This window comes from Chelonia mydas, chromosome 10, assembly GCF_015237465.2.
Source record: "Chelonia mydas isolate rCheMyd1 chromosome 10, rCheMyd1.pri.v2, whole genome shotgun sequence".
Classification (NCBI taxonomy): Eukaryota; Metazoa; Chordata; order Testudines; family Cheloniidae; genus Chelonia; species Chelonia mydas.
In genome coordinates this window covers 82,724,311-82,739,670 of record NC_051250.2, presented here as the reverse complement: position 1 = coordinate 82,739,670, position 15,360 = coordinate 82,724,311, and the positions used below count along the sequence as shown (strand labels likewise).

General features: G+C 57.1%; 1 protein-coding gene across 1 annotated transcript; it reads right to left on the bottom strand.

The window, feature by feature from the left end:
- Positions 1–3,396: 3,396 nt before the first annotated feature.
- On the bottom strand, positions 3,397–11,251 carry ANKRD34C (ankyrin repeat domain 34C). Its single transcript, XM_037911566.2, has 2 exons — positions 11,128–11,251; positions 3,397–5,701 (listed from the first exon to the last, which is right to left on the bottom strand). Exon 2 carries the CDS (start codon positions 5,651–5,653, stop codon positions 4,049–4,051), a length of 1,605 nt encoding a protein of 534 aa, XP_037767494.1. The 5' UTR covers positions 5,654–5,701; positions 11,128–11,251; the 3' UTR covers positions 3,397–4,048.
- Positions 11,252–15,360: the final 4,109 nt, after the last annotated feature.

The following is a 15,360-nucleotide window of genomic DNA, read 5'->3' as shown; positions in this document are numbered from 1 at the left end:
TTTCACCCTATCTGTGATTTGGGGTGTGTGTCATAAATATAAAGGGAAGGGTAAACACCTTTAAAATCCCTCCTGGCCACAGGAAAAACCATTTCACCTGTAAGGGGTTAAGAAGCTAGGATAACCTCGCTGGCACCTGACCACAATGACCAATGAGGAGACAAGATACTTTCAAAGCTGGAAGGGGGAGAAACAAAGGCTCTCTCTGTCTGTGTGATGCTTTTGCCAGGGACAGAACAGGAATGGAGTCTTATAACTTAGTAAGTAATCTAGCTAGATATGTGTTAGATTCTGTTTTTTTTTTAAATGGCTGATACAATAAGCTGTGCTGAATGGAATGTAGATTCCTGTTTTTGTGTCTTTTTGTAACTTAAGGTTTTGCCTAGAGGGATTCTCTATGTTTTGAATCTGATTACCCTGTAAGGTATTCACCATCCTGATTTTACGGGGGTGATTCTTTTACTTTTTCTTCAATTAAAATTCTTCTTTTAAGAACCTGATGGCTTTTCCATTGTTCTTAAGATCCAAGGGTTTGGGTCTGTGGTCACCTATGCAAATTGGTAAGGATTTTTATCAAGCCTTCCCCAGGAAAGGGGGTGTAGGGTTTGGGGAGGATTTTGGGGGGAAAGACGTTTCCAAACGGGCTCTTTCCCTGTTATATATTTGTTAGATGCTTGGTGGTGGCAGCAATCAAATCCAAGGGCAAAAGGTAAAATAGTTTGCACCTTGGGGAAGTTTTAACCTAAGCTGGTAAAAATAAGCTTAGGGGTTTTTTCATGCAGGTCCTCACATCTGTACCCTAGAGTTCAGAGTGGGGAAGGAACCTTGACAGGGGTGTTGGTTTTCATAAGCATTTGTCCCCATAACGAGTGGCGCTGGTGGTGATACTGGGAAACTGGAGTGTCTAAGGGAATTGCTTGTGCGACTGGTGGTTAGCCAGTGGGGTGAGACCAAAGTCCTCTCTCTCTCTGGCTGGTTTGGTTTGCCTTGGTGTGCACAGAAACCCCAGCCTTGGGCTGTCACTGCCCGGCTTGAAGCAATTTGTCCTGAATTGGCACTCTCCGTTGGGTCCCGCCAGGACCAGTGTCATTACACAGGCACATTTCATTGATAACCTCGGGGGAAGAGTGGTGCAGTTCAGAGGAATGTTACACTGTTTATTAATAGGACAGGGAATAAAGTCTAAACTATCCCACAGTATCTTCAAACATCTTTGTCTGCACAGGCCCACTTTAAAATGTAACGAACGATATCACAGTATGTTACGCTAAAGGAGAACGTGGCATATTTCCAATCCAATGTACATTGCGCAGGAAGCTCAAAACATACCACCTGCGTTCTGCAGGGCACCATTGTCCTAAATCAGTTGCGAAGGACGTTCACCGTCAGAAAAAAAAAAAAAGAGATTGTAATATCTAGGAATGACCAGAAGTGGCGAACTGTAGGCTTGAAATCCTCAATCTAAAACATATTTCAACAGACACTTCATTACAACAGGGAGAATATGCCTCAAGTTCCATAGAGAAGACATTTGACCTACAGTAAGTATAAACCTTAAGGCTCTAAAAATGTAAGTTCACCTTCGATCTATAGAGGGTATTGAAATCTGAAATGCACGTTGAAAGAATGTTCTTGTGCAGTTTAAACCACAGATCAAGGCTGCTTTGGGCAGGAACCTTGGAAGGTTTTGAAACAGTCTAGAGAACAGCTAGTGCACTGGGGAAGGTACGAGCATCCTCAGGAGAGCTGCAAGAGGGGACTAAATGAAGCACGTAATTTGGCTGGCCTGGGCAATGACACAAGGACATAGCGCCCTAGGTCGCAGTGAGGTACGTGCCAGGTACGGCTGTGCTGGGCTGGCAGCGGGAGTCAGGATATTGAGGCATTCATGAGCTAAGCCTGTGGCCATTCTCCTCGGTTGGGGTAAACTCGTGACATGTGTTTAAGGGAGATGAACAATCCAAACCGTGGACCCCAGGGTTAGAAGATTTCCCCTCCAGCAGAGGTTCTGGTTGAGTGAGGTTTAGCTGAGCACCTACATGCCAAACCAGTCCACTCGCCTACCCATATCCACCCCCGTAACAGATGGGGAGAAACACTTCTGGGAGTGGGGGAGTGCAGAGCGCTGAGATGGGGTTAGCTGCCCCAGGCCTTGCTGTCCTGACAAAGCAGCTGCCGTCTGGTCTCTATTTAGGCCCCAATCCTGGAATGGGATGCCTGTGCAGAGCCAGCAGCTGAATGGGGGCCCAGGGTCCTCTGACACCCTGCAGGCTGCACGGACCCTACCACATACAGCTATGTACCCACGTTCACTCACTCCAGACAAAGGCTAGGAATAGGCCGTGCGGACAGCTCGCTGGGCACTCATTTTGTAGGGCTGTCCCTGGCTGTCCCTCCCCCTGCATCAGTACAGCTCCAGCCCCAATCTGCACTAGCTCAGGTCTGTCCCTGCCACCTCCCAGCTCAGCTTTTGGCCTGGGGGCAAGGGCTTCCCCTATGAAGAGCCCAGCAGGGAAGGTAACTGCCAAACCAATGTGACCCCAGCCCCCACTCCGGAAGTGGATGGGGGGGTGGCTAGATCAGTAAAACGCCCCGATCCTTGGCTGCAGGTGTAGAATGCACAGTGCAGCTCAGAGCGGTGTTGGCTCAAGGCATCTTTACCCTCCCCCAGGCCTGGACTGGCCTTGAACAGGCTGGTCCCACATCATGAGTTAGAGCAGCCTGAAGGCTGCGCCAATTTGTGCTGGTGCCAGTGGCCCCAAGGGCCTGTTGTGGCAGCTGAGCTCAGCAGGGAGAGATCAGGAGCTGCTGTGCAGTCACCAGAGGGTCCCCCTATGCTGGGCTGAATGGGCTTGAGGCCCCTTTGTGCCCCAGCTGCAGCCGCAGTGAAGCCAAGGGTGAGGGCCTTGCCCATGTCACCATGGATGCAGCGGGTGGAGGCTGACCCTGCAGCCCCTCACTCGCCTCCCTGCAGCTGGCCGGGAACCCAGCGAGGGGCTCCCCCACAGCCTCTCGAGGGGGGGGGGGCTATGTGCAGTTGGGGGGGCCCTTTGGGGGCTGGGGTCAGATGGCCATGGGGTAGAAATCCCCTGAGCCTCCCTGATGGGAACAGAGCCAGCAGCAGCATGTGACTTAAATGGCCAAGCACCTCCCAGGAACAGAGCAAGGGGCTGAATTCCCCACGAGCCCTTGGCCTGAGACATGGGACCTGCTCTGCTCCACACTCCGAGTCCCCTCCCCCGAGAAAAGGCCTGGCCGAGTCCCTGCCCTTCCCACGGGCTAGAGATGGGGAATGCTGCCCGCCTTCCCTGCCAGGCAGCGCAGTGCCCACAGCAGAGCATCCCGCCACGCAATGGGGGGCCTGGCAGCCTCAGTGGCCGATTTCCTCCCTGGTGCAGTCCTGTTGGTTGCACTGGAGTGTCACCAGGAGTGGATCTGCTCCATTCTCCGGCCTGTTAAAGTGCTAAGATTTCTTGGAAGTCCTGTCCCTTCTCCGGCTCAGGGCAGGTGTCAATACATTCAGTGGGTCGGGGGTGCTGGGCTCTTCCTCCCCCTGGCAGCAGGAAGCCCTGCTCTGTTTCTGGTAGGCACTTGAGAAGTACACCAGCCCCACGGGCACTGGCAATCCCAGGACAGTTTCCATGTGGGTAGGAAAGACTAGAGATCAAGGACAGAGAATTGGAGAACGAATGAATGGGGATCATGTTCCTTTGTGTGTCTCACACTCTAGGTTCCTCTGTGATCAACTCTTCACCAGATCCATCCTGCTGAACAAAGCACGGACCTGGGGGCACTAGTAGAGAAACATTTTTAGTACTTGGTGCTGATTTCCCCCCGTTTGTACCTGGTGTTGTCTCCACAGCTGGGCAACGAGAGTGTAAAATGCTCCTGGCTTGGCCCCGGTGCCCAGACCTCTGCACGGTGCAAGGCTGTGGGGATCTGATCCCTGCCCTGGAGTGGGGGGTGTCAGCCGCAGGGACACCCCTGTGTGGAGCACAAGAGAGCAGGGACCTTGTGCGTGTTTATGGAAAATCCATTGAAATACAAACTACTGGGCCACTATTTCCTCAAAATTGGAGAGTTGTTTCATCTGCTCAACCTGCATCGAGTGTCTTCGAAACAGCTTCTTCTTGGTTCGCAAGTCACCCCTTCTCGGTGAACTCGGAGCAGCGGGCACTATGGGTTTGAAGCCCCCAGCGAGCGGGGAAGACGGTTTGCTGTAAGAGCCGATGTCGGGAATTGGCGGGTTGGGGTTTACATTCAAAGGAGGCAAATACCCTGGTCGGGTATGAGAAATGTGATCGAGCAGGAGTGTCCCAGAGCCACGTCTTTCCAGCAAATTGGGTGGCCTGCGGCGACCGGTGCCGGGAGACGTGCTGGACGTACTGTCCAGGGATTCCCGGGAGCCGTTGGACATAGCCAAATGGGAACTAGTGAGCTGTTTTCTCTCCAAAGGCACCTTCCCCGCATCGGCCAGAATGGAGCTGGAGTCACAGTAGAGCTGTGAATCGGAATCGTAATGCGCAGTCCCCAGCCTTCTCCGAGGCAGGGCGTCTTTGCAGGCTGCGCAGCCCAAGCCGGCGGAGCTGGCGTTCTCCGGCTCAGCAGGGACAGCGCCCCTCCTGGCTACGCACTGAGGAAGGGCCTGAGTTTTGTCATAGGGTGGTTTCCTTGATCCCGGCACAGAAGTTGCTGGGATCTTCAGAGCCTGGTCATCCCCCAAAGGGAAGAGGGACAAGTCTTTGCCCTTCCTGCTGCCGTTCCTGGGTAAGGAACCCTTTCTGCGGAGCGACAAGTCATTGATGCCCAGGATGATTTCCTCATCTGCACGCATCGTCTTGGCCTCGTCCGGATGGGCAGAGGAGGCGAGAACAGAAGGTGCAACCAAGCCCCATGGTTCCGATTGCAGCCTCTTCAGCTGCGGCAGACGGGCTCTTCTGGGGTTGCAGAATTTCCTGGTCGGAGAGCAGGGCTCGTGAAGGGCCTGGGCCGGCTGGCACCCGCTGGCATGTGCGGGGTGGAAGCGGAAGAAGGGCTCTTCCTTCGCAGCGGCTGAGGCCCCTGAAGTGGGCGCTTTCAGTTCAGTCTCCGAAGGCGTCATGCACATGCCCGGGCGCCGCCTCTCCCCTGGCTCTGGCGATGGCGGGACGTTAAGGTATTGTTGGGTGGCTGTGGTACCTGAAGAGGACTTGTCCGTAGTTATAATGATCACCTCCTTCCCCTTAGCTCTGCAGGCTCTCAGGAGATGTTTCAGCACGTCCTGGTCATGTGCGTTGACCGCGTAAACCAGAGCAGAGGCTCCAGAGTGATCTTCTAGGCTCGGGTCTGCTCCGTTCTCCAGCAGCAGAGAAACGACCTCTTCCCCGGCTCCTCTGAGGCACGCATGCATCAGGGCTGTTCTGCCGGCTTTGTCCTGGATGTTGGGGTCAGCCCCGTAGTCCAGCAGGTACTTCACCATCCGGGCTTTGTCTGTACTCTGCTGATCCATGTGTTTAGTGAGGCAGGCCACCATGAGAGCGGTCTCTCCCTTCTCGTTGCTTTCATTAATGTAGGCCCCGCCTTCCAGCAAGAGCCTGGCCAGCCGGAGTCTGCCTAGCCACACCGCCTTGAGCAGGGAATTCCCATCCGTCCGCAGCTCCATCATTTCATCCATCGCACCAGCGAGTGTCTATTGGCCGGGAAAGGCAAAGGCAACCGGCACCTGTTAAAGCAACAGAGAAATCAGCCTCAGCACCTGTTCTCAAAGGCCTGGCTCTGTGATCTGGGCTCTTCCCCGGTTCCCCAGGGCATGTCACACTGGCTTCGGGCATCTCCTTTCTAAGGCAGGCAATAAAACCAGCAATGAACTCTCCGCAGGGCAGGGGCTGATCTGTGCAGCACCCGCATGGTGCAGGCCTCTGGCCAATAATAGCTGAACTGAGATGGAGAAACGGGTATTTATGCTCTCATTTAGTCTCCATGGAAAACCACCGCTGTTAAAAGCTCGGAACTTTCTGCTGATTTGAAGTGAGCTTTATTCACACACCGTGAGATTTTTACAAGTGACTTTCAATGGGACCATGCTCCTCAATGCCCAGGTGAAGCCCAGTGAGAGTCAATGCGATTTGTGCTCCTAAACCCTTTAGGTGCTTGTGAAAATCTCTCCCGTCACTCGTACTCTCAGCAATTGGACTCACTTTGATTGCCTTCCATTGCTTTGTGTCAGTCCCAGAAATGCCTTTCCTGTACTAGCCCCTTGATACCATGGGGATGGGCACCGGAGAAGAACTTGAGCCGGATGGGCAAACTTGTGTGGTTCTCTGCAGCATGGCCTCCTCCCTGCCGGCAGAGATCCGCTTGATTGGCCTGGCCTTGGCCTCCTTTCTCACTGTGCTACTCGCACTCCGGCCCTGGGCTCATGCTGGCCTGCTGGGCTTCGTGCTTCCTCTCCTGTGCGCTTAGCCCATGTGAAAAGTCTCAAGGCCTTGGCTCATTATTACCTATCAGCCACTTAGCTGCCCCCAGCCCACTCTACAGGCATCACCTCCAAGGTGTTTGCTCTCTCTCTTTCTCCTGGCTGCCTCTCACCCAGTTTCCCTTCATTAGTAAATGTGCTAACAGATGGAGGCTGCCCGGGAATGTAGATTACCTTCCGGAAGGGCCCTGCTATGCCAGGCTGTCCCAATGCTGACCCCTCTCTCCGCGCTCCTACCCCGATCACATGAGGCCTGATCTGAACCCTACTGAAACTAGCCTCTTGGACTAGTGTCGTATTGCTAGGGCAGAGCGTGTCCCATCCGTACGTGATGTTTGAATCCACTCCCGTAAATCTACACTGGCCCCATGCAGTAAATCCGTCCCTTACGTGGGTGGGCAGCACATGCCCTCCTGAAATAGAGAGGAGTTTGGTTGTTTCACCATGGCCTACGGGGCCTGGTCCGAAATCATGCCACGCCCAAACTCCCTCTTACGATGACCTTGTATTAATGCTCAGGTGCGCCCCGCCCTGCGTGGTGGGCACCAAACTCATGGGATGGGATCGGGGTGTGTGTGTGTGTGTGGACGGAAAAGGTGGATACATTGGGACATCCCCTCAGCATGACTCACTGGCCACAAGGAATGAGCTGAGCTTTGTGTGACCAGAGTCATGATCCTGAATTGCTGCTACCCTGAGGAACCCCAACTGTCCCTCCACAGCTTGGAGGCCTCCTGGAAGGCTACCTGTGCACGGCCGGTGGAGCCTCACAGGAATGCTGCCCGCTGTGCTGATGAGATGGGAAAGGGCCTAGGAAGGCAGGGCCTGAGGGTGGTGACCCCAAATCCATAGAAATGGACTGTCTCCTGGATCTTCATCCACTGGATGGTCAGCGGGCCTTGCAGTCTGTTTGCTTCACACCTGCACTTACTCTTCCTATGAGTGGTATCCCTAGCCATCCAGGTGTGGTCACACCTCCCCTTCCATACCTTGAGCTGTGAAGAGAAGAACCTGGGCCTGACGTCTGTTTCTAACTCTTCTGCCACCAGTTCCCCTGTTAATGTTTATGAAATCCTGCCCACAGCTGAACTCGGGTCTGTATGTCTGCGTCCCCATCACCACAGTACCTTAGGCCCCAGCTGTGTATATTGTAAGGGTGCCATTTCCTGGGTTCTCCCTTTCCTACACGTAAGGCCTGCCTTCTCTGCTGCAGTGCCAGTCCCGTCATATAAAAGCTCGCCCGCCCTCCCCGGATCATCGCAGCACCTTGTCGCCCTCTGCTCTCCAGTGGAGACTCGGGCAAACTCTGTAGGGACAGTGCATCCCCCTCATTTTCCTGGGTGGGCCTCTGGGCCCTGACTGTATTTTTAAGGTGCGTATATCCTTGGCCCTTTTCATTTCCTGCTTGTGCTCCATTGGCTCCTGTACCTGCATGTAGTTATGCCTGGAGACACATGGAGCTACTGCCATGTTTGGTGTTTCATTGTCTCTTCCTCTGGCCTGAGATCCAAGGAGAACTCAGACCTGCCCATTCGCCCAGGAGGGATGATGGTGCCTGGGAACAGAAATGCTCTACAGCTACCTAATGTGGACAGCTCACAAGCTTCCTGGTGGGGCTTTGATCTCACCAGCTCGCTCAGAACAGCTGCTGCCATGTGCTGAGTGTGCGGGTTCTAGCGTGGGCCTTGGCTGCAGCGGTGTCTAAATTCCCCCTACATTGGGCCTGCTTTTCAGTGGGGCCTCCTGCCCGAGCACTGTACCAGGGTGGTCTGTCCCATGCAGGAGTGTAGGGACGAGGGGTCAGCCAGCCCCTGCTGCGTGGCCGGCCCTGTGTGCTTTGGGGAGTTGTGAGGTACACAAGGGCCCAGGAAATGTCAGAAGCAGGGTCCTTGGAGAGAGGAGGCAAGCTCCAGTGTTTGGGGAAAACCCCAGGCTCTTGTTCCGTGCACAGCCCAGGACCAGGAGCCTTGTACTGCAGGGCGGGGAACGGTGCCCGTCTCCCAGCCAACCAGGAGGGCCGGAGTCCTGCCTAGGACTGCCTGGCGTGGGGGACAGCTGAAGGAGGAGCTGGCTGACAGCCACAGCTGCCCTCCATAGTAGCCTGGCTCCAGAAGGAAGGCGGAAGGACTCCTGAATGTAGGAGAGGCCTGTCAGAATTAGCACCCCAGGTCCCAGGAGAAGGGTTGGGTTGGCGGGGCTAAAGCGTTTTTTATCCAAAGGGGGATGCTTGTTCTCAGCATGAGGGTCTGGGAGTAATCTACTGCAAGAACCAAGCGGCCGCCAGAGCAGTGTGCCCGAAGGGCCACAAGGGGGGGCGCTTGGACAGCACCCTGCTCCTAGCACACAGCTGCGCCCTGGCAATCCGGGGAGCAGCTGGGGTCTCTGGAAAGCTGGGTACAAGCAAACAATCCGTGTGTTACTCCAGCTACAGGAAAAGACACACAGCGAGGGCCAAGGAACGCCGGCCGCGCTTACAGCCTGGGGGGCTCTCTCCTGGGAAGCGGGGACTGAAAAAGGGGCGGGGGTCATGGGGGACAATCCGCTGAACATGGGCTCCCCGGGAGTTGCCAAATGCGATGCACCAGCAAGGGACTCTCGCGTGGGAGCCGGGAGGTTATTTTCCCTCTGCGTGGGTGCAAGCGCTGCTGCAATCCCCTGCCCAGTTCCGGTGCCCACAGTTCAGGTTCAGTGATAAATGGAAGGGGTCAGGGACGATCTACAAGAACGATTAAAGGATTAGAAAACCTGCCCCATGGTGATAGACTCCAGGAGCTCTATTTATTTAAGAACATAAAATGGCCTCCTGGGTCCGGCCAAAGGTCCCTCCAGCCCAGTATCTTGTCTGCCAACAGTGGCCAGCGCCAGGTGCCCCAGAGGGAGTGAACCTAACAGGTAAGGACCTAGTGATCTCTCTCCTGCCATCCATCTCCACCCTCTGACAGACAGAGGCTAGGGACACCATTCCTCACCCATCCTGGCTAATAGCCATTAGTGGACTTAACCTCCATGAATTTATCCAGTTCTCTTTTAAACCCTGTTATAGTCCTAGCCTTCACAACCTCCTCAGGCAAGGAGTTCCACAGGTTGACTGTGTGCTGAGTGAAGAAGAACTTCCTTTTATTTCTTTTAAACCTGCTGCCCATGAATTTCATTGGGTGGCCCCTAGTTCTTATCTTATGGGAACAAGTAAATAACTTTTTAGCTTCACAAAGAGGAGCATAAGGGGTGACTTGATGACCAACATGGGGAACAACTATTTGATAACGGGCTCTTCAGTCCCTACAACGTGACCCAGTGGCTGGAAGATGAAGCTAGACAAATTCAGTCTGGAAATAAGATGCCGGTTGTTACTGGTGAGAGTAATTAGCCATTGGACCATTTCCCCGGGGGCTGGTGGATCCTCCATCACTAGTCACTTTAAAGTCAGGATGGGACGTTTTGCTACAGGCCCAGCTCTCGGAGGAATGTGGGGCCTGCTAAGCAGGAGGCCAGGCTAACGGATCACAGCGATCCCTGCGGGCCCCGGCATGTGCCCCCTCCCGCCACTCGCCGGTGGGTGCAGCAAGCCCAGCGCACCCAGGCAGGGAGGGAACCCGCACAGCGGAAGCCCAAGGCAGCTGGGCACTTGCCTCCCTCAGGCCCCAGGGAGAATCCCACGCTGAATGCAGGGACCAGGCTGACACCCCCGCTCAAGGCCGCTGCCGGCTGCAGAGATCTGTGCGCAGGGTGCAAGCCCGGGAGGGACCCTGGGCACCCCTGGGACGGCCGGGGATGCGGGAACTCCCCCCTCCCAGCTCAGGGCTGCAGCTCAGTGGCACCTGCAGCCTGCTCTGTCCTAGACCCAGAGAGCAGTGGGAATATAGCTGTACCGTTGTGGGGGCAGGTCCCACAGCTGTGACCCGGGGGCTCTGGAAGGGCCTCCAGGGTAAGGCCGAGACCTGCCCCGCAGGGAAGCTGCCACTGACACCAGCTGAGCCCCCTGGCTCCTTCCTGTCTAAGCTGCGCTCTTTGGGCCAGTGCCCCTGAGCCAGGCGCCAGCCAGGGGACACTGCCCACCACCCCCATGAGCATGGCCTGTCCCCCCGGCCCGGCAGGGACAGCTCGCCTCGGCCCCGCGGCCGGTCCCCAGCTATCCGGCTCGGCACAGCCCCTGCCTGCCACCCGCCAGGAGCCCCGCGGACCTTGGGAGCGACACGGGCGGACAGAGGGCCCCGGAGGCACCGGGCCGGAGCCCCCAGGCGGACCCAGCCTGGCGCAGCGGCGCGGGGGAAACCCGGAAACTTTGCGCCCCTGGCGCGGCACGTGGGGCTGAGCAAAGCCGCCGGCGAGCGGCCGGAGCCGGGGGAGGACGGGGCGCAGCCCCGCGGGAGTTCCCGTAACGCCCGGGCCGTTATGTGCTATGGGGCGAGGGGGGCCCGTCCCCCGCCTTTTCCCAGCTCTCTCCGCTCCCTCCCCGGGCTAGCTGCTGACCCGGCTCGGCCCCTCCGCACCGAGCGGGTCGGCGGGACCCGGCGCCGGGCACCGCGCTCCAGGCTGGAGCTGTCCAGCGGCCGGGAGCCCGGGAGCGGGCGCGGCGCCTCTCTCCATGGTGCTGACCGGCCGCCCGCGCCGCGCCCTGCCCCGCTCCTCGCCGCCCAGCCCCGGCCCCGGCCAGCGCCCCCGGCCCCGGTTACCTGCTCCCGGCGGGGCGCATCCCGCCCGCTGGCTCCTGCCAGTTCAGGGGCCGCCGCCAGCGCGGGTCCCCAGGCGGCCCCTGCCGCGCTCCGGGGCGCCTCCGGCTTGGCCCCGGGCTGCGCCCCGCTGGCGGCGCCCCGCGGCGTGGCTGGCTCGGGCTCCCGGGAGCCGCTGCCCGGCAGCTTGGTCCCGTCCTCTGGGAGCCGAGCGCCTGCGTCACGGGAGCGGGTCTGAGCTCGGCGCCCGGCTCCGACCTGCCCGGCCCCGACCTGCCCCTGCCCGGCCCCCAGCTGGCCCGGCGGCCCCCGGGGCTCCTGGCCCTGCCCCGTGCGCCCCGCGGCGCCGCTGCCTCCCCGAGCCTCAACCCCGGAGCTCCCGGTGCCCGTCAGAGCTGGCTGGGCAGCTGCAGCCCGGCCGCGTGGAGTCACGGGGGCGGGTGTGTCGGGGGCGTGTGTGCAAAGGGGCCTGGCAGTGGGAGCCTGGGTGTGGATGGGCGGCGGTGAGTGTGTCGGTGTCGGTGGGTATCTGGCATCAGTAGGGGTGTGGCTGGGGCAGCCTGTGGATGTGAGTGTGGGGCTGTGAATGGGCATGTGGCTGTGAGTGTGCAGGGGTGTGGCTGTGAGTGTGTCAGTGTCACAGCGTGTGTGGCTGCCCATCTGGGTTTGCAGAGGTACATCCTCTGCATTCCCTGGAAATTCCCTGCTCCCTTCCCAGCTGCCTGCGCACCCGCCGCCCCTCAGCCCCTCAGCCCCGCCGGCACCCGCGCACCCGCGGCCCCTCAGCCCCTCAGCCCCGCCGGCACCCGCGGCCCCTCAGCCCTGCTGCTCTAGCCGGTCATTTTAAGGCAGGAACCTGGTGACTCTTCTAGGCAGCATCGCCAAAGGAGGTGCATGGAGGCCGGGTTGGGCAGGGCACCTCAGGGGCTGCAGTCTCTGGAGGGCCTGTCTGGGTGCAGGCAGGGCCCAGGCTCTGCCCAGACAGATCTGGATGGGTAGCTGCAGTCACAGACAGAAGGGTTCTTGGGGCAGCCCAAGGACTCTCCAGGCCCAGACACCCTCCCATGGCCCAGAGCTGCCCTGTTTGAACAAAGACAATGGCACTCTTTCCCACTGGCACTGACCCGGTTTCATGGCCCAGCCCGCTGCGTGAGCCCAAGCCACAGAGTGGCCCCAAGGGGAAGCAAGGCCATGCACCCCCCATCAGAGGGGCGAGGCTCTGGAAGAGGCTCCCAACAGGAGTTGCCGGGACAAACAACTTCAGTAGTTTCAGGAGAGAGCTGGCTACACTGCGGAGTGGGGTTGTATGAGGGGGTGTTTGTGAACTCAGCAGCCCAGGGGATCCCTTCTGGTTTGTGTCTGACATTCCTAAAGCTCATGCTTCAGGTCTTCAGCTGACCACTGGCAGGGGGCCGGAAGGGATTTTCCCATCCCCAGCGATCCTGGCGCTGTTTTCTTTTCGCGTGTCTCCTTCCTCTGAAGCAGCAGGGAGATGGGACCTGGGAAGGTGGGGGCAGGGCTCTGAGGAGAGCATTCTGGGTCTCTCAGGTGGGGGGCTGGCTGGATCTTGTTCACATGCCCAGAGCCTAACTGATTCGCATGTGGGGCCAGGAAGGGATTTTCCCATCAGATTGGCAGGGACCTTGGGGATTTTTTTTGCCTTCCTCTGTGGGTGTGGGTCGCTCCCCAGCGTATCTCACTGGATCCTTTCCCTGCCCCCGTGGGGGCCTGGGGCGCTGGTGCCCCTCGGTCTCACCTGTTCTCTGCGGGTGGCAGGTGTCACGGAGTGTGGGGGAGTCCAGGCCCTGCACCCCTCTTCCTGGGATTCACTGAGACTCTCAGTCAGCCAGTAAAACAGAAGGTTTATTGGACAACAGGAACACAGTCCAAAACAGAGCTTGTGGGTACACCCAGGACCCCTCAGTCAAGTCCTTCTGGGGGAGCAGGGAGCTTAGACCCCAGCCCTGGGGTTCCCTGTGTTCCTCCACCCAGCCCCAAACTGAAAACTAAACCCACCGAGCAGGTTCCCTGCTGCAGCCTCCGTCCACATTCCTGGGCAGAGGTGTTACCTCCCCCTCCCCCTCCTGGCTCAGGTGACAGGCTCTCAGGTCTCCCGTCCCCAGGGCACATTCCCAGGGCAACACTCCCCCCTCCCTGCTGCGTCCCATCGTCACAAGGAGCTGGTTCTTTAATCAAGCAGGAAAAGGGATAATCAGATCCAATGGCTGGAAGCTGAAGCTAGAAATATACAGACTAGCAATAAGGTGCCCTCCACTCTCAGAAATCTCTGCCCTGTGTAGGTGCTTACAGACCTGCTCAGCCTCTTGGATAAACTCAACAGATTGAACTTCTTCAATCGCTTGCTGGGAGGCAGGTTTTCCAGATCTGAAATCACTCTGAACTGGTGCCCTGGTGACCTCGATGGGTTCAGGGGCTTGGCTGATTGCTTTTGGTTGTTTCTTCTCTCCAGGTTAACAAATAATGAACACTCGGTTGTATTATTTATATGGTATTTCCAGCTTGTGCGTGTATTGCTATCTGCTTTGTTCTGTTACACGTTTAATATAAAACATTAACAAGAAAGTAAAAAATCATTCTCGTAGCTCTTTTCTGAACCCCTCCAATGTTAACGTCCCTGTTGAAGTGTGGAACCAGGAATGGACACAGTATCCAGTGATGGCCTCACCAATGCCGTATACAGAGATAATACCCTCTTCCTGCAACTACTTGATATTCCCAGGACTGCATTAGCCCTCTTAGCTACAGCACCACCCTGGGAGCACATGTTCAGTGGGTACCAGTGGGTACCATGTTCAGTGGGTACCATGCCCCCTAAATCCTTTTCAGAGATTGATTCCAAGGATTCAGCCCCTGTCTCATCAGTAGAAAGAAAAGGAGTACTTGTGGCACCTTAGAGACTAACAAATTTATTTGAGCATAAGCTTTCGTGAGCTACAGCTCACTTCATCGGATGCATGCAGTGGAAAATACAGTGGGGAGATTTATATACACAGAGAACATGGAACAATGGGTGTGACCAGACAGACTGTAACGAGAGCCCAGCTTGGCCTGTGCGGGAGTGGGGCTCCCTGACAGACTTGGGCTGTGGGGCTATTCATTGGCAGTGTAGATATTCAGGCTCAGCTTGGAGCCTGGGCTCTGGAACCTTCTCCCCTCGAGAGGTCTCAGCCCCCTGAGTCTAGCTGAAGCCCAAATGTCCTGCAGCCCGAGCCCTGCAAGCCCAGCTCAGGTGAGCTCAGCCAGCCGTGGGGCTTTTACTGCAGTGTAAACGACCCCTGAGAGGGTTCTGAGCCTTGCCCATGTAGTTCGGTACGTAGGCATCTAACACAGTCATGCAGAGAGGGTGGGTGGGGTCTTGCTCATCCGCATGCCCCTTAGAAGATGAACTGATGGGTCCAGCTATGCACCCCAAGGTCATGGTCATCGAGTTTAAGGCCAGAATGGGCCATTAAAACATATCGTCTGGTCCCCTGCTTATCACAGACCACCCGCAGCACCGAGCACCTGCACACCAACCCAACACCGAAATCAGACACCCTGGTACAGCCTGCGGAGACTAGACTGTGACCTGCTGTGACGATGTGACGCAGCAGGGAGGGGGGAGTGTTGACCTGGGAATGTGCCCTGGGGACGGGAGACCTGAGAGCCTGTTACCTGAGCCAGGAGGGGGAGGGGGAGGTAACACCTCTGCCCAGGAATGTGGACGGAGGCTGCAGCAGGGAACCTGCTCGGTGGGTTTAGTTTTCAGTTTGGGGCTGGGTGGAGGAACACAGGGAACCCCAGGGCTGGGGTCTAAGCTCCCTGCTCCCCCAGAAGGACTTGACTGAGGGGTCCTGGGTGTACCCACAAGCTCTGTTTTGGACTGTGTTCCTGTTGTCCAATAAACCTTCTGTTTTACTGGCTGGCTGAGAGTCTCAGTGAATCCCAGGAAGAGGGGTGCAGGGCCTGGACTCCCCCACACTCCGTGACACTCCTATCAGGAATTTTTTCGACTCTCTCAGTGTTCACTGATGATAACCCAAAGCCGTGGTGAGGACACGGGAGGTGCAGTGGTTATTGTTTGCATTGATCTGGAAGTTCATGCTTTTTCTCTGAGTAAAGTGTGTGTGCTTAAGAAGTTCCTTTGCAGAGCCTCTGTCTGCCTGGCTTCAACTGTCCTGTATCCCCAGAAGGCTGACGTGTGATCTGGAGAACCCGCACAGGTGGAGCTCTGGA